The sequence below is a fragment of the Podarcis liolepis genome, assembly GCF_965112155.1.
Source record: "Podarcis liolepis genome assembly, chromosome: 9".
NCBI lineage: Eukaryota > Metazoa > Chordata > Lepidosauria > Squamata > Lacertidae > Podarcis > Podarcis liolepis.
The window spans coordinates 56,826,334-56,847,644 of NC_139564.1; the positions used below are offsets into that span (position 1 = coordinate 56,826,334).

At 39.4% G+C, this 21,311-nt stretch overlaps 2 protein-coding genes across 5 annotated transcripts in view; both read left to right on the forward strand.

Moving 5' to 3' along the window:
• MICU3 (mitochondrial calcium uptake family member 3) overlaps positions 1-13,566 on the forward strand; it is a 45,740-nt gene extending 32,174 nt beyond the window's left edge. For all 3 annotated transcript variants that reach the window (XM_083460240.1, XM_083460239.1, XM_083460241.1), the window contains exons 10-15: positions 502-602; positions 2,074-2,245; positions 5,609-5,717; positions 6,397-6,554; positions 8,475-8,549; positions 10,641-13,566. In XM_083460240.1, coding sequence (XP_083316366.1) covers positions 502-602; positions 2,074-2,245; positions 5,609-5,717; positions 6,397-6,554; positions 8,475-8,543 — 609 coding nt within the window. In that variant the 3' untranslated portion in view covers positions 8,544-8,549; positions 10,641-13,566. The remainder of the gene's footprint in view (positions 1-501; positions 603-2,073; positions 2,246-5,608; positions 5,718-6,396; positions 6,555-8,474; positions 8,550-10,640) is intronic.
• Positions 13,567-18,149: 4,583 nt separating this feature from the next.
• The window catches only part of ZDHHC2 (zDHHC palmitoyltransferase 2), a 28,513-nt gene continuing 25,351 nt past the window's right edge, over positions 18,150-21,311 (forward strand). Inside the window, exon 1 of one of the 2 annotated variants that reach the window (XM_083460064.1) lies at positions 18,150-18,569. In XM_083460064.1, the coding sequence (XP_083316190.1) occupies positions 18,368-18,569 (202 nt within the window). In that variant the 5' untranslated portion in view covers positions 18,150-18,367. The remainder of the gene's footprint in view (positions 18,570-21,311) is intronic. The other variant, XM_083460063.1, reaches the window with a different exon arrangement.

The window sequence follows — 21,311 nt, forward strand, 5'->3', positions numbered from 1 at the left end:
ACTGTCAAAAAATCAAAACAAACAAAAAACCACAGGCTCCTGAGGTAGGCCTGCCTTATTATTTTCTCCAACAAAATATTCCCTTCACTTTTTTGACATTAACAAAGCTATGGATGAGAAATACGTCTGCAATGATGGTTGCCTTTCCATCATCATAATCATTTTTAAAATGTGCCAACTTATTTTCACTATATTATTTCACTATTCTGATTAATTTCACCCAGGTCCCTGGTTTTATTTAACACATTTGATCATACCACATCACTTTTTAAGTTTGGTAGGCTAAAATGTAATGTAAAATATTGTGTGGGGAAGTATGACCTGACTAACGTTACTAACTGATCTTGCAAATAGTTTTAATATGTATTTGATGCATGGATGCATTTAATCTTGAAGCAATCCTTTTAAAACAAAGTGCACTGATAAAATTCTGTGGATTTTATTTTTGTTACTAAAGCTATTGCAACACTAAGCAATTAATATACTTAATATGTTTTTAAGCGTGCAGATGACATCACTGGTTTACTATCCGATACTACACTGCTGATACACTTTTTTGGTAAGAAAGGAAAGGCTGAGCTTAACTTTGAAGATTTTTATAGGTGAGCCTTACTTTTAATACTTTTCATATGTACAAATCCTGTTTTATATGTCATATTAGAAATCATACATGCCAATAATATTGTCTGTATCCTTAAATATTTTTAGAAGGTACTTTCTGGTTTTTTTAAAAAAACTTTGGAGTCTATGGCTTCCATACCCTAGAACCTGACAAGAGCCCCCAAAGGCCTATCTTATCCAGCATCGTATTTTCAAAGTGACTAACCAGATGCCTATAGGGCAACTAAAAACAACTTTTTGTTACCTTTATAGTTTTCTGCATAGCATTCTGTAGTACTTAGAAATACATTAGTACCCCATTTAGAAGATCAAAATATGAAAATATGATGTATCTTATTTTCTGTAGTGAATATGAATCAGTTCTGCAGCCACTGGTAAATCCTGATTTTTTGGCTTATATCTATTTTGTATTTTTTGGTCTGAATGATCCAGTAGTTCCATTGCATTAGAGCCTTTGTTTATGCACTGAATTCCATGTTGAGAATTATCTTTACTGGATCTCTATAGAGCTTTGCAATTGGTCACAAATTTTATACATAGATGACAGGTGAGAAGCCACCTTTACAGATAATCAATCTCCATCTGTACTTCTGTGCCTTTTAGAAATAGTGTAACTTTCTGAACTTAAAAGGAACAGCACCTCTTTGCCTCTCTGACATTGAAATCTGTGGTACAGTAGTGAGAACCTGTCCCACACCCACCCACAGCCCCAGCCAGTAAGACCATTAGTCAGGAATTACATGAGTTGTAGTCTAGAGGGCTGCAGGTTCCCCACCTCAATTGTATAGAAATATGTTTCTTCTACTTTCCCCATAATTACTCCAATGTGCTATAAGGTCTGATAGGGAAAATTCTTCTTGTAAAAGGGCTTCACTATTGGCTTTAGTAACATGGACAGCTCTGTAAATGCTTCTTTGTTGTCCTGCCTGTTCACACAGCAGCTCCATGTGCACTTGCAGAGCTGTGGATTAGCTCTGATGAGAGTTGCATTGTGTTTATTTTCCTTGGCTTAAACCCTTTGCACATTTAGGTAGCTTAAAACACACTGAAACCAGTGTGAGTTAAGCTGCAATCCTATATACTTACCTAATAGTAAGACCTTTTTAAAATAATGGGTCTGCATTTTAAATAGACATGTATAGAGTGCAATACTAAACCGTGTAACTTTGGTAGCTTGCAGCCCTTGGCATTAAAATATCTTTCTATTGTCATTGCATCACATTTTAGCCCCACAAATTCCACCTCTATATATTTCACAATATTTTTGTGTGCGCAGAAATGATCTGCCAATGATAAATTTCCTTTACTGGGTCAAACCAAGAAGTCCATCAGCTGTTAATGAAATTGCAATTTTATTAATTTTGCATGAGTTGGAATGTTTGAAATATTAGGGGGCGGGGTTCTACATATGGAGTTATAAGATTTATTAAATCAATACCTCTTATAATTCAGGTTTATGGATAATCTCCAAACTGAAGTTCTTGAAATAGAATTTCTTTCATACTCTAATGGAATGACTACCATCAGTGAGGAAGACTTTGCTCATATACTTTTAAGATATACAAATGTGGAAAATACATCAAGCTATCTGGAAAACGTACGCTGCAGCATGCCAGAAGAGCAAGTAAGCTTTCAGCAAAGACCCAAACACACACACACACACACACACACACACACACACACACAATCATAGCCTGATTGAAAACACAGTTACCTGAAAATGTCAGTCACTTCCAGTTACATGTGCTGAAATGTGATACCTGCTATTGAGCAGGTGGGATTTGTGGGAAGGAAGGGTGGGTTGGAATAGGCCAAATAGTTCTGGAGAACGAAAAATGGGCAGGTCCTGTTAACCACTTAGGTTTCATTCATTTTCAGTGAGTTTTTGGACATGGACATTCTGGGTTCATTTTGCATCTGAATGGTGCCTGGGCACATAGGCAGGAATGAGTAATACTTTACACAACACCTTTCACTGGCTTTTGATATTATCTCAGAATGGCTAATTATAACAGAATTCTTCTATATTCTATTTGTAGTCCAGTTCTTTGAGTGCCATTGCTCATGTAAACCATACATCAACAGCTACACACAAGAGGGAGGTATCGGCAGTCTCAGGGGAACCCTAAGGAGTAAACCCTTAAAACAGCCCAATGAGGATTAAGCATGCACAGTGCCCAGGGAATGCTGACTGACTGAGAGGGAAAGAAACTGAAAACCAGATGGAAAGGAGAATGGAAATGAGTAACTGAAAGATAAATACAAAGCAAGATGCACAGAGATATAAAAATGGTAGGAAGACTAATTTCCTTGTCTGGACAGGTCATTTCCTGGTTCATATAGATACAGATCCTCCAACTGTCCCTATTTCCCAGGGACAGTCCCAGATTTACAGAAGCTATCCTGGTTTCTGATTTGATCCCAGAATGTCCTATTTTTCCTTGGTACATCCCTATTTTCATTGGAGAAATGTTGGAGAGTATGCAGTTATGCAACCCCCAAGTCAATGAGATAAGAAACTATACAACATTGAGAAGACTTCTGAAGGCAGCCCTGTATAGGGAAGTTTTTAATCTTTAATGTTTTATTATTTATTATTATATATAAAATGTTGGAAGCCATGCAAAATGACTGGGTCAACATCTCTATTTTCATTGGACTAATGTTTGAGGGTATGTAGATAAGTCCCCAAATGATGAAAGTTACAGCTTCTGATAGAATTCAGTGGAGAAATCAAAGATTTTAATGTAGTTGGGACTGTAGACCACTGTGTCCCAATATGAGAAAAAAGCACACACACCCAATGAGAACTGATCATGGTAACAGGCACAGAATTCTGACTGGTCTGGGACAGAAAACCAGGGGGAATGGGATGGAGTGGCTGAACCATGAAAAGAAAAACATCATTTTTTGAAGTGCCCCACTCGTTTCTACCAAAAGTAAACTATTGAGTGTGAGTCTTTATGTAGCCAGAACAGCCCCATCTACAAAGTACAAAGGGGTGCTTGAAGCAGGTTACAGATGTACTATGTTAGAATGCGGCAATGCATTATGCATTGAGTTGCCTTTGCTAGTGCAAAATTCAGTAGCCAGATAGCTGTCTTTGGTAAAACAGTTTTAGCATGGGGCTTCTCAGTAGTGACTCCCCATTTCTGGAATGCTTTCCCTAGGATATACACCTGGGGACATCATTGTTTGCTTTTAGGCAAAAAGCTAAAACATTTCTGTTTAACCAGAACTTTGACTGTTACTTGGAAAGGTCACGAGTTAGGGCTTTGGTGTTTGTAGTGCTCACCTTTTAGTGGGATGGGTAGAATTTGTCATAAATATTATTGAATGAGCGTGTTTAGGTTGTTGGGTTTTTTAATTTGCAAAAGAGGATGTTCAACATAATCTATCCTAAATGACATATTATTTAGTTGTGATAGAATGCAACAAAGTCCAATGTGCAGTTTTGCCATCTTTAGGGTATACGCTCTTTTAACATGTTTAATCTAGTTCTTCAGTCTCCTTAACACAGGATCATTTGTAGAAGGCCAGTGTGGAGTGAGTGGTTCTTAGAAGTGACTAAACAGAGGATTTCAAAGAACTTGAGCAGTTGCAAAAGCAAATAACCTTGCTAGCTAAACTGTTTGTTAGGAAACAAAGGTGTTGTCTGGAGTAAATTTAAGCAACAAAGCGACATAGTGGCAGCTAAATGCATCAGTGCAAACCAATAGGGTTGATGTTGCAGGGACTCTTTCAAGCATGGAGTGCTTTGGATATAATTCGCTTTTATTTGTTTACAGAAAGATCAGGTTTAACTGTTTTAGATCTACTTGTAAACAGTTCAGCTTATTTTCAAATGATCACACTTTTCAACTCTTGACATTTTAGTTTGAGGGGCTTAAAAAAGAGCAAGTAAGCATCATTTAGCAGTTAGTGGTAGTTAAAAGGAGGGGGAAAACACCCAAAGTGCTTCGGTATCATGACACAGATAAGGCACTCAACAAATATACTTAAAGCACAGTACTAAAAAGAAACAATGAATGTGCTACAATAATAGTGGTATAAACAAGCATTAAAAATATAAATACTTGTTAAAGAATAAAATGAGTCATGTACCCCCACCCCCACCTAAAAAAAAGACCAAATATTCAGAGTTAGGGAAACGGGAGAAAGAATTAGAGAGCAAAGAAACCTAACTGCATGTTTTGAATTCTGGACATATCTGTATCATATGCACATAAATCAAAGTCATGGATTGCTTATCAAACTAAAATTTAACCATCAGTTGTCCACAGATCAAACAAACTGTGACTTGTTTCTCCAAAATTTGGTTTAGTTTCCAGCCGCTCTTACCATGTCCCTTTGTAGCTTAGTGAGTGTCCGGGATGGAGTGGGCAAACAAACCATGGTTTTTATTTTATTTATTTCTATACAAACAAATTGTGTATACCACATGATAGTAACAAAACGTCTAAATAGTTTGGTTAAGGAAGGATACTAGGTTCATACATAATGCCAAGCCATAGGCAAAATAAACCAGAGTGAGTAAGCCAACAATAAGAGATGGCTTCAGATCATGGCTTGTTGACAGTAAAACAACACTCAACTCCCAACTTCCCACTTGACTAGAAAGCACACAAAGTACTTCCCAGCCGTGCAGGAAGCTCTCACAGCCAATTTCTCCCTCCTCCCATCACCACACCATGCCACAAATGGTGTTTCCCAGTAAGTGGGGAACAGGTATTACCAATAAAGCTTCTGTCCGTTTGGCCACATGGGAGAGGCCTGACTCCTCCTGAGAGAGGCATTATTTCTCTATTAGTACAATTTGGCTTGTGGCAGCAGGATTACAACTTTGTGAGGGAAGGGGGCTATGAAAGGTATAGAACTATCTCCATTGTATGCTGACTCCATTATCAGCTGCAAAACTGCTGCCAAACAATTAAAGAATGTTGCTGCTGCTTCTGTAGTACTAATGTCAGTATTCTTTTATTCATAGGGCATTACATTTGATGAATTCAGATCATTTTTCCAGTTTTTGAATAATCTAGAAGACTTCGCAATTGCAATGCAGATGTATAATTTTGCAAACCGTTCCATAGGAAAAGGTAAAAATATTTAATGTCAATAGTTAATACTTTTTTAATATTAAAAGAAAAGAAATCTGTTTTGTTTAGTATTTGTGTGAGCATCAAGTATTGTGCTTTTTCTGCCTGTTCGACCTCTCCAAAATCCTTTAAATATGTATGTACTGCATGGCAGTTATCCATGTTTGAATCCTATGAGACATAAAATGCCTCTTTGTATCTAAGGGTTTTCTTGCCATTTAATAAATATTTGCAAGTGTGGTAGGGAAGACTCATCTATGAACCATTTATATACTTTTTTTTTATATGTATATGCTTGTAAAGCCACATAGCAGTAAATCAGCAGCTCCACAGAAGTTAAGCTGCATGCTTCCACCTATGGTCAAACTATATCTGTGAATAAATTCAAATAATACAAGACACTATAAGCCTCCAGCAAACCACCTCAAACCACACGAATGAAAATATACATGTATATTAGATGTATTCTGTACTCCACATTTATCATTTGCATTAGCAGTTGCTTTTTTTCAAGAGATCAGCTGTACAACTAAGCTATAATAAAGGGCCACTTAGAACACAGTGCTCTTGACAAGTATATATATGTGATGGAGAATGAGTTTTTTTCGATAATAAGTACTGGTAATCACTGTGTTGCATGATGATTTTGGCTAGCTGCTAAATTTCCTTGTTTCCTTAGATGAATTCAAGCGTGCAGTATATGTAGCTACAGGTTTGAAGCTTTCGATGCATTTAGTGAGCACTGTCTTCAAGATCTTTGATGTAGACAAAGATGATCAGCTGAGCTACAAAGAATTTATTGGTATTATGAAAGACCGATTGCAACGAGGGTTCAAGGTAAGAACATGGATTATCTCTTAATCACGAAAATTTATGAATGAGATATAAGCAGTCCATAAACTATTAAATTTTTGCTGTTTCCAAAACTATTTGAAATATAGCCCTTTTTTTTCATAGATATCTGTTCTACTATTCAACTTGAAAGGGTTTCAAGAACTTCATCACATAGATGTGTATTTTATTATTATTTAAGGATGTGCCAAAATTCATAGTGTATGTTGCGATAAACAGTAACATTAGTCTGACTTTGAAATGAAACTCATGATTAATCTATGGTTGTTATTGAAGTTAAAACTACCTCCGTATATGTTTAGTTTACTAACCCTTAACTTACAGAACTGGGATTTGTTTGTTTTTTCTATAGCCAAGTCTACAGACACATTCTGATCCAGCTTGATGTTGATCAAGTAGGTCCCTAGTTAATCATCTAGAAGGTTCAGTCTCGTCATTGCAATTTATAGACTGGGAAATTGATGTTTAAAAGATTTTTATAGCCTGTAGTTTTAGAAGTTTTAGAAGTTTAATCTGTACTCCTGACTGCCCCCTAGAGACAATAAATTAACTAAATAGTAGTCAGCAGAAATGAATTTTGTCACAAAGTATTTTTAAGTAATTCTGTAAATACTGTTGTGTAACTATGCATTTAATTTCGCATTTTAAATTAGGCTTAGTCTTCTATCAAAAATACAGTAATCAGATTGTATTTATTTATAAGCCTGAAATACATGTACAATATAAATATTTTAGGTTAATGAGTATAAGTAGGAAGGAGCCGCTACCTACTTGCTCAGCCCATAAACAATTGGGCTGGACTATTCAAACAGTTGAAAAAGCTCCCTTCTCTAACGAAAAATTGCCTTGAATAGGGAATACCAGGTGGCAGAGGGCATGGAACACAGCAGCGCTTCGCCTCAGTGGCAGATATCATGATCCTCAGCCAACTGGAATGCCCTTCTCCAATGTATGGGTGTGTGTTTTCCCCATTAGGACATGGGAACTGCCAGGGAAGCGTGGGGAACATATGAGGTGGGGTGCTAGCTATTTTGTGCTCTGCCAAGCTCAAAGGGCGACTCAAAATCAGGATTAAAGCAAGTGGGCTGAAATACTCATACAACACCAGTTTTGATTTCTTACATAATATCTGGTTTATGAGGCCTTTAAAGAAGGAAGAATGAATCTATACACCTTCTCTAGTAATTTGAATTGGCAAGCCAACTATGTAATACCTTGCCTTCAAAATGTGGTGACAAAATTTATTTCATTGCTTGTGCTCTGAATGTTGTTTTTTAAAAGTGCCACGGTAGTGTGGAGTTGCTGATTGTCCTTGTTATTAGTGTTGGGTTAAAATGTGTTGTTAGCCAATCTTCTTTTAGCATTCCCTATATACACTGTTCATAATTCTGAATATTATGTCTCCTTTGCAAATGTATTAAGGGATTTTATACTTGTTTTCTAACCTGAACTTTACAAATTTCTGCTCTGAGATCTGGTATGTTTAACTGCCACCCTGTGGACAGTGACTGTATTGCCAAAATTTGTAGTGATGTTTGTAATTTCACACAAGCTGTATGAAAGTAGAGTATGGAGGCTGTTTTCATAATACCTTATTTAAGATGTAGGTTCAATATCTTTGCTTCAAACATGCATTTCTTCTCTTCTTTACCAAGAATTTTAAGAAAAAACACTCTCTATTTTAGCATCTTTGAAATTAATAGTTATTCCTATATTGTGGTACCATACATAATTGTATCACAGGTGCATGAATATTTTAGCCTAAAATTATTTTTGCTGAGTTTTCTATGCTATGACTAACAAGTACAATTCCTTTATTATTTTCATGCCATCATCTCCTAACACTCAACTTTGGCTGCCTTCACATGATGCTTGCACATGCACACTTCTTTGTCTTCTTCTCAGGGCTACAAAACCCTGCAAAAATACACCACTTTCAAATCCTGTGTGAAGAAGGAACTCAATAGCAGATAAACTATGGTATGTCTATGATGCACTGTTTCTAAAACTGTTGGTTAAAGATTTATCACTATACTTAGCTGACCTTTCATTTGACAACTGAGAATCAAAATAACTGATCAGAAAGTGAACTCTATATAATTTTGTTCAGTTCATTCCGAATCAAAATTTCAATTTCTTCTCCATTTTCCTCGGGGAACTTGTGCATAAACTTGTTTGTTCTAGGAATATCTATGTCCAAGTCTTTTGGCTTAAGTCTGGAGGCTTATGACCCAGGACTCCTGTATTACCTATTTTTGTTAGCATATATCAGGAGTTGCCAACCTTTCTGGGTCCATGGGCACCTTTGAAAATTGGAGAAATTGTTGTGGGCACCATACCAAACAGGCACTGCAACCTATGCTGTTGGCTACCACAAACTCCTTCTTTCAGCACAATTTTCAGCATGCAGAGGGGAGGTACCAGGGAAGGCATCTATGGGAGCATGTGCGCCCACGGGCACCACATTGGTGACCTCTGGCATATATGGAGCCATGTTAAGCTCCAAGACAGTGTTTCCCACAACAGCACAATGAGACCTATACTTCATATAAATATGTGTCATACATTTGATAGTAAAAAATGTATAAGCAACCGTTAGAGATTTCACGATCATTCTGCCCCGTTCCCCCATTTAGAAAACATTTCATTTTTCTATAAAGGGAGTTGCTCCAGCTCCTTGATCATTTTCCAGGAAAGAGCAACTTAAAATGATTAGGGACCTGGAGCATCTGCCCTGTGAAGAACCAGGGACATTATTGAGATAGGTAAAATGTATGGTATGGAGAAAATCAATAGAATTTTTTCTCCTTCTCCCATAATACAAGAACACTGGCTCTTCCAATTATGCTGAATGGTTGGAGATATCAGGCAGACCAAAAAGAAGTACTTCTGCACATAGTACATAGTTAACGTATGCCATTCACTGCCACCAAATTGGACAGCTTTAAAAAGTGATCAACTCATTCATGGAGAATAAGGCTGCCAGTGGCTTCATGATATCTATATATTCTAGTGGCGGTATGCCTCTAAATACCAGTTGCTGAGGAACACAAAGGAGAGAGCTTTTGTTCTCATGTCTTGCTTATGAGCTTCCTGAGGACTTCCTCTGGTTGTCCAGTGTGGCTGGAATGCTAGAATAGATAAAGGTTAGTCTGAACCAGCAGAAATCTTATGTTCTGTTGTTGCTACTTATGCACAAAGGAGATGTGATGTTTTATTCTGGAAATGTTTAAGTGTTCATCATACACTTCAAATTAGATGGAAATTTTAGTATTTTGACTATCCCAGAAGAATATGTATGTTGTTAATTAATATAACCTTCATGTCCAGTATGTAAGAGGATTTAATGGGTTGCCATCCTGAACACCATAATGCTTCTGAGATTGCCCTTCATTTTATTTATAAGACATGCATAATTGTTGTGCAGGGTCACAGATTGCTATATTCATGCTCGTCCGCAAATTCTGTAAAATAGAATTCACACAAGAAGTATAGTTTTCTTTGCCTTGGCTAAGTGTAATGGAACCAAGAAATGGAGGATACGTGTAATTAAAATGCTGCCTGCTCACAAGTCACACAGCAGATTCAGCACTCTTCTCTTGCAAGCTATTTGCTTATGAATGATTTTTATTTCCCATGGTCAAGTGGCTAGCTTCAAGCCTGCATTTTTCAATGGTTAGAGATTTAGAATTTTTGCTCAAGAATCTACACTTTATCTGGCTCGAACCTACATTAATTCTACAAGAGTTAAGAATTTTATTTTCTGCTTTGTGTATTAATATTTAAACATTTATTTTTTTAAAAAATTAAGGTATCAGGACTTTTTAAAAAATCCTATTTTTATAAAACAGATTATATTTTGAATAGGGTTAAACAAAGATGTTGTCCTTTACCTTAGCTGTTAACAGAGGCACTGCCAGGTTTTCTTAGTTTTGTTTTAATGTTGCATGGTAAGGGACATAGCCAAAACACCTAGCTCTTGTAAGCTGTTTAGAGTTTATTGTTTTGTTTTGTATTTTATATACAGACCTACTTTAATGTAGATGTAATTATGTTTGTTTTCATTAACAGAAAAAAACGAAATATGGGTTGAAGGACTACTATGTTTGTGTGATGACTGTAACAAGCAAACACATTAGGCAGCGTTGGAAGCAATTTCGGAATAGAGATATGCTGTGATGGATGACAAGACACTTCCACTTTTGTTCACCGCTGATGGTTTTTCTTTTTCTTTTTGGGCATGCCTTGCAAACTGAATGCAGAAATCATGAAGTTGGTATTTAAGCCAAACATCTTCCAGCTGTAGCTATGTCTTATCATCTTGGACTGTGATCCCTAAAGTGCCCTGCTGTATAATTTTCATTCACTTCATTAGGTGTGAGTGTCTGTAGAGTGAGAGTCATCCTCTGAATATTTCTTCTTACAGGGATTCAAGTGAATCTTCGTAAGGATTTTATTTAACTATTACTTTTTATTTTCTAATTAGTCATCTGCAGAGAAGACTTAAACATGTACTGAGAAATAAGTCAGTAGGACTTACTCCCAGGTAAGTGTGCACAGGATTGCAGTCGTAAAATGGGTTATATTTACAAAACACTTGCAACCAAACCCAAGACCCATATTATGATTTAGTATTATCTGTTTTTATCTTTGTGAGTTGCTTTGGATCCATCCTAATGGGGGGGGGGGAGGAGTGTCAATCATTTCTTTTAAAAAAGTATGCATGGGGCAACCATTCCTGATCTTGTGGAACCCTTTTGAAGAAATTAAAATCCTGCTGATCAGCTGTTTAGCATGAAAGGACATGATCTAGTCCTAAAAACAGCTGAGTTATTTCTGCAACAGCTCCGGATACAGAGCCCCAAGTGTTGGATCAGTAACAGAAACTGCACATATAGCACCCTGCTCCTTCTCCAGGTGGGACAAATACATCTAGTGCCCTGAGTTGGAGAGGAGTGTTCCACTTTAAATATAATAACAAAATGTGAATTGTTTTAGGAATGTATTTTTAAAAAACATCTGTTGTATTTATTTTGTTTTCATATGCCATTCCATTTTCTTAATATGTTTGTTAGGCTGTTAAATGTGCCTATAGTTATGGCTATGGAGGGGAAAAAATGTTTTCATATGATTTTATAATAGGAACATGTGGAAAGCAAATAGGAAATGTAAAATGAGATTTATTCCGAAGCAGAAGAAAATTTTGTAGCTCAAAGCTATAAAGCTGCATTCAGACCACTCTGAAACATTATGCTAAACAAGCTCTTATGGTATAGATTAATGTGAAAGTTAAAATAGTTTAAACATGGAAACATTATGGTACAGTGGTACACAAGCCACTTAAATTGGAGTATTTCAGTTTTAATCCTGGTGTTTCTCATTACATTCTGTTGGACTAAATCAAATTTCAACTGGTTCAAGGATAGTAGTTTTATTGTTTATGCTTTACTCAATAGGTTAATCAGAATGTGCTGACTTCAGATTATATAATTATGGATAGCACTGCAAAAGGAAATGTGTTTTCTAGCCTACTTATTCTGTGCTATCTTAATACACAATCCTTGGAACCTGACAACAGAACATAATTCCACTTGCAAAATGGGGGTTCCTTGGCTCTTCCTCATTATAGACCTGTTTCCCTACAGAAGCAGCTCCTGATAGTCAGAGACCCTCTGGAACCTTAGGGGGCTGCTACTGGAAAGAGGAATCCTTGGAAATCAGGAACATCCCCTTGCATGAGCAAGAGCAACTTCTGCTTGCACTTGGGCACCGTTGGTTCCAAGCCTAAGTGTTTTCTTTGCACTTTCTTTAGTTAGCTGAAAATACTTTAGTCATGTAGTGCATGACTTAGTAGACAGATGCATTGTCTTCTGGAGTTAACTAGCATGCAACACTAAAAACAGACCTTAAATTTTGTGCTAGTTTGCTTCCAGTTTTGGTAGTTGCAAAACAAATGGAATGCCTGCATTAATGTTTAGTCATAGCTTGTCACAGAATCTTATAATGATAAAGTGCCATGATTTTGTATCGATATGCCAATTAAAAGGTCACTAAGTAAGAAATCATGTGAAAGCTGCAAGCAGTAAGCTGCAGCTTTCAAGACTGCTTTTTAAAATAAATGTTCTATAGCAGTAGGGGTTTTTTTAGAAGATAATGAATGGATACAGTGCAATTTTCTTATCATATGTGCTCTGCTGACTAGTTCACAGACTCACTTGGCAGAACCTCTACACATGATAGAAGGCTATGTGTTGCTTCTTCACTTATGTGATGTTAGGTGCAGATACGCAGTTCAGAGGCTTGTGCACAAGAATCATACACCCTGCTGCCCGGTTTTGAGGGATTGCTGGATCACAAATGATTTTATATACCTAGCAAGGTGGAGCAAAAGGAGAGGTGTATCTACACCATTGTGCATAGAGAATCCTGGGCAAGATAAATGTAGGACCCAGCCCTAATTTTCTAACGTTACATGGTGGTACTTTTGGCTTCATTAAGGTCAATGGGAGTAAGTTAAGAATTTAAGTAAAATAGATATATCACTCATGAACTTTGTATCCAGTTAATTAAAATCAATGGGAATATAGGATACATGTGTGCTGGATCACACCCATAATTTGAAACAGTTTAGTGCTGCATTTACAAAAAGTATGAATTAAACAGAAGACAGAAAAATCGAGTCAACACAGACAGATTTAAGGAGCAATTTGCAGGAAGAACGTGGGAAAAGAATATTTAATAAAGTTTGGAAACTAAACAAATGTATGCTTTCCACATCCAAGGCCATAGTATAGAAATTCTGGCTTTTCTCTTTCCAAAATGTATAATTTTACATCACTGTTACAGGGATTAAACTACATGCCAGATTAATTCATTAAATGCTTCTACTAGAATCCTTCCTTTCTCTGTCTCTCCCTTTAAAATGTGTACAAGCCAGACTACTGTGGAGTTTTTTTCCATTACAGTCAAACCTCAATAAATATTCTAAACAAGTGCACATATTTTGTAGTTCCAGCAGTTACTTATTTTGTTCTGTTTCCTTGTATCAGTCCTGCCAAAGTTACATGTCTCCTAAGATGCTGTTTTCACCAGTCCCCCTCCTGTGGGCTTGAATGGATCCGTGGGCTTGGGTAAAGATGCCTTTGGACATTGCTTTTTTCCGTGATTGAAATAGGTGTGCCAGGCCAAATTTTTGTGTTTGCCTTCTGAAACTAGTCCCAAAATCTCTCTGGTTGCATAAAATGCATTGTGATCCTAATGTGATAGTCATCCCCCTGAAGCTGCTCTAGCCTACCTTTGAACAAGATGCCTCTTCTGTTTCCTCATCTTTACCAGCACAGCATATTGTACAAGAATCCCGGTCTTACTATATTCCTTAAAAAGCTTACCAAATTCTAGTAATAAAGTAGTTCCTGTATATTTTTTTTATTAATGGTGATTCATCACTTATTGAACTGTGTATTAGAGTCAGTATGACTTAGAAATAATTTTACTGGGCAATAAAAAATAGGCAGGGAACTATATACACATATCCCGTAAAAGAGGCAAGTAAATACCAGTTTCCTATTTTTCAACATTCTGTTGACATTAATCCCCTCATTTGATTTGGCTATTCTTTAACATATAAGGCACTTATCTGCCACCATTCAACATTCAAAACTCACATACTTCGGATTTCATGGGCAGATAAAATAACCCATTCAAATATAATTTGCAGCAGTAACACAAGGCAAAAATGATAGATCATTATTTTTTTTAAAAAAAATTAAGTCTATTTCCTATGTTTTCCTTTTATGGTAGGAAACTACAATATCAATGTATATACAGTATAGAGCTGTATTTAAATTTAACACAGACCCATATCCATTTATATGGTAGTAACCTGCTGCAGCAGAGAAGGATGAATGTCTGTAATACTGTGCAACCACAGCATAGAACTGTCATTTCCATATATGAATTACATATCTTGATTTTGACCTCAGCTGCCATGAATGCAAGGCCAGAGTAAGTGCCAGAGTGAAAGGTCCCTCCTGGGAGTGACCCAAATGCTCACCTTTCCCAGCTGGCCTCAAGGCCACTGCGGAAGGGGCCACAGCTGTGGCAGGAGAGATGGTAGCCCCCATCTGACCAAAGGTGACTGAGCTGAGCAGCGCTTCCCCAGATCCCGGGGCCACAATCCAGACACCAGGCTCCTGCCCTTCCCCACCATGAGATGCCTGGACTTCAGGCACTGAGGAACCAGGATCAGCTGCAACCTCGTTGACAAGCAGCCGGGTCTCTCCATGGAGGATGATCTCAGACTCATAGAGCTGCAGGAACTGCATCATAGGCAGTAGCGTCTGCCAGTCAGTGGGCAGCTGGGAAGTGGTTGGTGCAAGGCTGGGGGTGGTTGGGCATCATGTATTTGGATGTCCACAAAAATGGATGTCCTGGGCAGTTGATGGATATGTGCCATGGACCCACTAGAGCACCAGTTGGGAGCCACTAGTATAGACTATGGTTTGCTTTTGACTCTCACTGGATGGATGGCTCCTTTGAGGCAGTGTTGCACTGCCTGCTTACTCGGCTGTGCTTTGCTTGCTTGCTCTTTTCCAGGAAGAAATAGCAATGAGGTGCACTGCTAGGGAGTTATGCATTTAAAGGAGACAGGGCTGAGCAGCTGCACTAGTAAGTAAACACTTGGCATATACACTCATCCGCAAGATTTTTCTTGTATGCCAAGGAACTGACCATTAGGCAGAGAAATTGCTTGGCATGAAGAACTGACAGATTATGAGCCCATTCCTGCTCTGCTAAGACACTCACCGCGACGCCAAAAAACACATTAGGAAATCATGTGGTACAGTCTTCCCTGGACTATACAACTTCAGAATGCGGGGGGAGGGGGGCAGCGTGCACATGAAAGTGAGCACTCATCAGGCAGAAGGGTTCCTGCTTTTCCTTTTCCTTCCTAGTGCACTATTGTTCTACACACAGGGCATTATTTACATTGGGAAGATGGATATATGTGGGGTTGCTCATAGCTGAAATAGTTTGGACCCAGTCCATTTATTTTCACAAGAATTATTTGAATCACTTTTCTAAAATCAGGAGCCAAAATGCTGGGAAAGCAGTTACTGTGTGTGCCTCTGTGAATCATGACTTATGATGAATGATTGAATCATAAATGTTTTAGGACCAACAAAAATAATCCTGCAGGGTAATAAAAGCTGGGTAGCACAAACACACCCACAACAACTATTATCTTCTTTTAAAACAGTAATTTGTATAAACAGTAATGAGAAGCATTTTTTGTTTGAGTTTTTTTCTCATTGTTTTAAGCGTAAAACACTAGGCTGTATTACTTAGAATGGTGTCCCTTCTTTGTACAGATTTAGTGCATAGACTGGAGTGTCAAGAGGGCATCTTTGAATGCGCTATTACAGGCAACACTGTGGTACAATGGAGCAGCGAATCTGGCTGTTAACCAGAGAGTTGGTGGTTTGAGCCCACTCAAGGATGGCTGTGGGCAGGATTCCTGCATTGCAGTAGGTTGGACTAGATGACCCTCAGGACCCCTTCCAACTCTATGATTCTATGGCTTAAGCAAAACATAGGAGGGTAGATGGACTTTGGGGTATGTGTATCATTTTCATGGTTAATAGGCCAAAGAACAGCACTCTGACTTAAGTCTGAGAGGTCTACAGGAAATCTATTACCACATATTTTTATGTATTTTGTTCCACTATATGTAATCCCAAAAATTTACACTGCAGCCATGGCAACCCATACAATGGCTTTATGTATATAATAAATTAGTAGCCTCAGGACTATAATTGTTCATATGTTCCTATCTATTGAATAAATACAGCTGTTCACCTCCCTGCTTTATCTGTGGAAGAGACTGGAGAAATAACTAATTTTAAATACTTGAAAGCACTGCACTTCATTTCCTTAATATTGTTGTCACGTCTGTGAAGATTACAGCTCTTCTGCTGCCATGTTAACAGAAATGTCAGTTTCCATTTGGTATGGCCCATTAAACACAGGGGCGGAGAACCAGTGGCCCTCCAAATGTTGCTGAACAACAATTCCCATCATCCCTGACCAATGGCTATCCTGGCTGGGGCTGATGGGAATTGGAGTCCTAATATCTGGAGGGCCATAGAGTTCCACACAGGTGAGACCAGGGTGCCAACTTGAATAAAATATGGGGGGGGACAAGTAAGACCTGCCCTGCATAATCAATCACATGACACGGTGCACTGACACTATTTGAGTGGCAATGCCCATCAACTTGGGGGGGGCAGACCCCTCAAATATTTTATTGGGGGGCAAAGTTGGCTCCTGTGGATGAGACGGTATTTGAACATAACATCTCCATAAGTGGATGAAACTTTACTACCGATTTCAAGCAGTAGAAATACCAATAAAAAGCTATTGGATATTACCATAATAATTTGCTGCTATTTAAGTTTAAACCCTTTCTATTACTGACTATATTTGCAAATCACCTTGCCACTAAGAGAGGGACAGAAATGATGTACAATAAGAATACTGAGAACACAAATCCCACAGGACTTCAAAAGCTAACACTCTAGGCTTGGATGGGCTAAAGAGGCACATGGTACCTAACAATTCTGACATAGCAGTGCAGATCTACCACATCCCATGGTTACAGACCTCTGAGACTGACCATCACATCCATTTATTTACCAGCTAGAAGAGACTCATTTAGCCAGCATTCACTAGTGGGTTGGTGAGTTAACATTAAAGTTAAAGTTAAGCTTTTCCATTGTGGTTGGTTAGACTAGCAAATCCTTAGCCTCAAAAGGCATTCAGAAATACTTTCTCCTTTCATCCTAAATCTCAGATTGGGGCATCTTGAGGTTCTAGTAAAAAAACAAAATAGACCCAACAAGCCTGGAGTTTCCCTGATGTACACATAACACAACTGTGGCCTCAAGGAAGATCAGAGGCTATAGTGGTACCACAGCCTTCATCTAGGCACACAAGGGCATGTGATTTTCTTACAAATCATAAATAGAATAGCTGCCTTTCTTGCTTCCTGCTTCCCCCACTTCCCTTTTTCAGGGAAATCATAATTAGACAGCGCCTTTCTGCTGGTACTTGTTCCTGACCAGGGGTGCCTACTTGAATAAAATATATTGGGGGACAGGTAAACCCCACCCCACATAATCATGGATTTATTTGGGGGGGGGAGGAGGCAGAATCGAGTTATCTGTGATGCAGTTGTTTAAGTGTTTTTATTTATTTACTTGATGGTGGGGTGCTGCTTCGCCCATGTAATCAATCACAAGACACACACCCTGTTTGAATGGCAATACCCATCAACTTAGGGGTGGGGCTGGCTCCCTGCAATATTTTATGGGGCGAAGGGACCTCAGCCCCTAGATGTTGGTGCCTATGTTCCTGAGGCGATTTCTTGCACCGGAATCAATTATATATGTGTGTGTGCCTACATAAAGTACTGGTTTTTTTGCGTGTGTGTGTGAAGAAAAAAGAACTAGCTGAGGCGGCTTCCTAGCTAGCCTGTGACTGGCGGGAAGGAAGGACGACGCTCGCGGGGCGGGGGAAGTCGGGAGGCGGCTGAGGGGAGGAGCGGCCGCCGCCGCCGCCTCACGCCGCTCCGCCCGGAGAGGGCGGCCAGGCGGGAACAGGGGGGAAGAAAGCCCTGGGACCGCGCAGGCGTCGCCTCCGTCGCCGCCTCCGCCGGCGGGGATGTGCGTCGAGGGCCCCGGGCTCCCCCGACGGACCACCGAGCAGCTGAAGAGGCCGAGCGCTGAGCGGGCGGGAGAATGGGGTGCGGGAAGATGGCGGCGCCGGCAGGGCCGGCGGCTTCGTCGAGCATCTCGCTGTCCCGCGGCAGCAGCAGCAGCCGCTCTCGAGCGGGAGGCGTGAGGAGAAGGTGCCAGTGGCTCATTTACTGGGTGCCGGTTCTCTTCATCGGGAGCATCGTCGCCTGGTCCTACTACGCGTACGTCGGCCAGCTCTGCTTGTGTGAGTCCCTGGAGGCGTGGGGGAGAGAGGAATGGACGGAGATAATATATTTATTCTATATATGTGGCGGGGCGCGGGGGAGAAGAGAGTTTCTCCAGAGGCACCTCTGGCCAAAGCTCGCCTAACAAATGGGGCGCGGTCGCGGTTCAGATATTGGCCCCGACTCCTCTCCCGGCGAGCCTTTTACCCTTGTCTTCTTCTTCTTCTTCGACCTCAAGCCTTAAGCTGAGGGGGGACCTTTTTATTTTATCCCTCCTGCTTGCCTTACGCCCTCCTCCGTCCCTCGAGTCAGAATTTGAACTTGACTCCTTAGGGGCGTGCTGGAGTTTTTGTGTGTGTGTGTTTTTAAATTGTTGTTGAGGTAAAACACTATTAACACTGGTTGCGCTTTCAATAGACCGTGTGTGTGTGTGTGTGTGTGTGTGTGTAAACACGCGTGCACACGCGCGCTCGTTCACTCAGAGAGAGAGAGAGAGAGACTGTGTCGCGCGCTCGCTCAGCATAAACAATCGATTGCCCCAGAGCGGACTCTCCTAAGGCAAACCGGCCGCTGACACTCAGCTGATACCTTCCACAAGGGGAGGAAGTGGGCACTGCGGGTTGGGAAACATCCTCGTTTGTAGCTGACAGGGAGTTGGGCTTTTGTTTTCACCCAATATTTTCCCCCCAAAAAAACTTTTTTTCCCCCTTATATTTTTCTTTCTTTCTTTTTGAACACTTAAAATCAAGAATAGTGATTTGGTGCTGCTCTTAATAATGATAGAAAGGCAAGCTTCCTGGTTGGGCTTTTTCCTGCATGGTGTGTCTAATCTGTGTACATGATTGCAGTTCCAGGACTGATTTATTTGGTGCTCTGGATTATGTAATGCAGAGTAACACCACTGTGATCTTGCATATGTAGGTCTGGAATGTTTTCATGGTGAACAAAACATCCTGCTTTTTGCCCTGCCTTGGGAGTGGTGACAGCAGCAGCTAATCCGCTGCTGCTCCTACCGCAGGTTGTTGTTTACATGCTTAGCATTGCCTGGTAGGATCTTTCTCTTCACAATCCCATGTGTTAAGGAGGATAGACTTGGGGGGGGGGGGACACACATGTACACACACTCACACTCAGAGTGCCTTGGGTTCTCTAAGGATAGGCATACAGTTAACTTGTGACGTTTAGCAGGTGCTCATTGTCTAAGAGCCGAATGGTTGGGACCCTCTTGTGTCTGATTTTATAGTTGTGGGTATTTCTGTTTAATGTGTATATTTACTCTAGCCCAACACACATTGCTTATTAGAAATGAGCAGATACAAAATATAACCTACTTGGCAGGCACTGTATAGAGAATAGTAAATCTTCCTTCATCTCCTACCCCAACATTATTTTTGTATGATTCTGGTGTTAAAAAGAGATCTAGGTAGGGATTAATTGGAGTGTGATTTTTAGTAGTCTTGGCCTTTTCCTTAATCTGCTAAGAATAAAAAGGAAGGTCTCTTGAGAGATACTCTGCCTTTTGTAAATGGTGCCTCCTGGGTTAATTAAATGCTAGCATGTGCTAAGCTAGGTCCCAGTCATGCACTAAAAAAATCTTGTGCATGCTGGTTTACTATTGCGGTGGTGATGCTTATCTGCAAGATAGTAAACAACTAACAGCAGTGTACCTCCCACACAGAGTACAACTACAATATGAATTTCTGGGAATTAAAACTGTACACCATTGCCATCTTTTCTGTATGCTTTACTTTCTACACACACACACACACACACACACACACACAAATGTGCTTTGAGGATTTGGATCAAAATATGACGGTTTAATTCTGTTTTCCGCTATTGTGAATAAATTTGTGCTAGAGACAAAAATGCACTTTATACTTTATTGTGGACAAGGTTATAATTGTACATCTATAACATGAAATAAAATGTCTTCCATGTTTCAATTTCAGAACTGTAAAATAATGTTAAGTGTGCTAAAGGCTAGCTGCTGTTATTTAGTAGATTTTTTGTTGATCTTCGGTGGTTGTAGTAACTTTCTTTCTTAAACATACAGCAAATGCTTTAAAAGCTGACATCCCATGTTTAAGACTGCCTACATAGGTAGTGACCAACTTTTTAAAGAAGTGTTCTACATAAAGTCTAAGGTAGATAGCATCACTGTTTTAGTGTATATCATACTAGTAGTCTTCAGCTTCTCAAACCTGGGGCCAATGCAGGATGCAGCTGTCAGTTTTAGTACATATGCCAATTTTTCCTTTTCTCTTTCATTCTTCCTCTGTCTTCTACTTTTTCTCTCCTCCCCCAATCTTTTCCCTCCTCTGAACAATGTAAAGAAATGAACAAGAAAAGGGTAGAGTTGCATGACCTAGTTTTGAGCCACAGCCTGACCCAATGCATCTCTCGTTTATTGATGTGTTTTCCCCCATCCATTTGCTTAACAGGCAGCAATGCACTATGGGAGAGAACAACAGATTGTTTGTCTCTAACACCTGATATTCAGTGGTATATTGCCTTTGAACATGGAGGTTCCAGTTAGCTATCTGGGCCAGTGGTGACCGTACACTTAAATCTAACAAATAACAGGAAAATCTTTTAGTGTACTCCATCATATGGATTCAGTTTTTTAAAAAGCTTCCAGCATATAATGTGTGAGAGAGTCCTGCTTTCAAAAAGTACCAGACTGTATTCTGTTCTTGGACACAGCAGGATTGCCATGGCTTGGAAGACAGGGGTTGCTATAAACATAAGCACACACCACT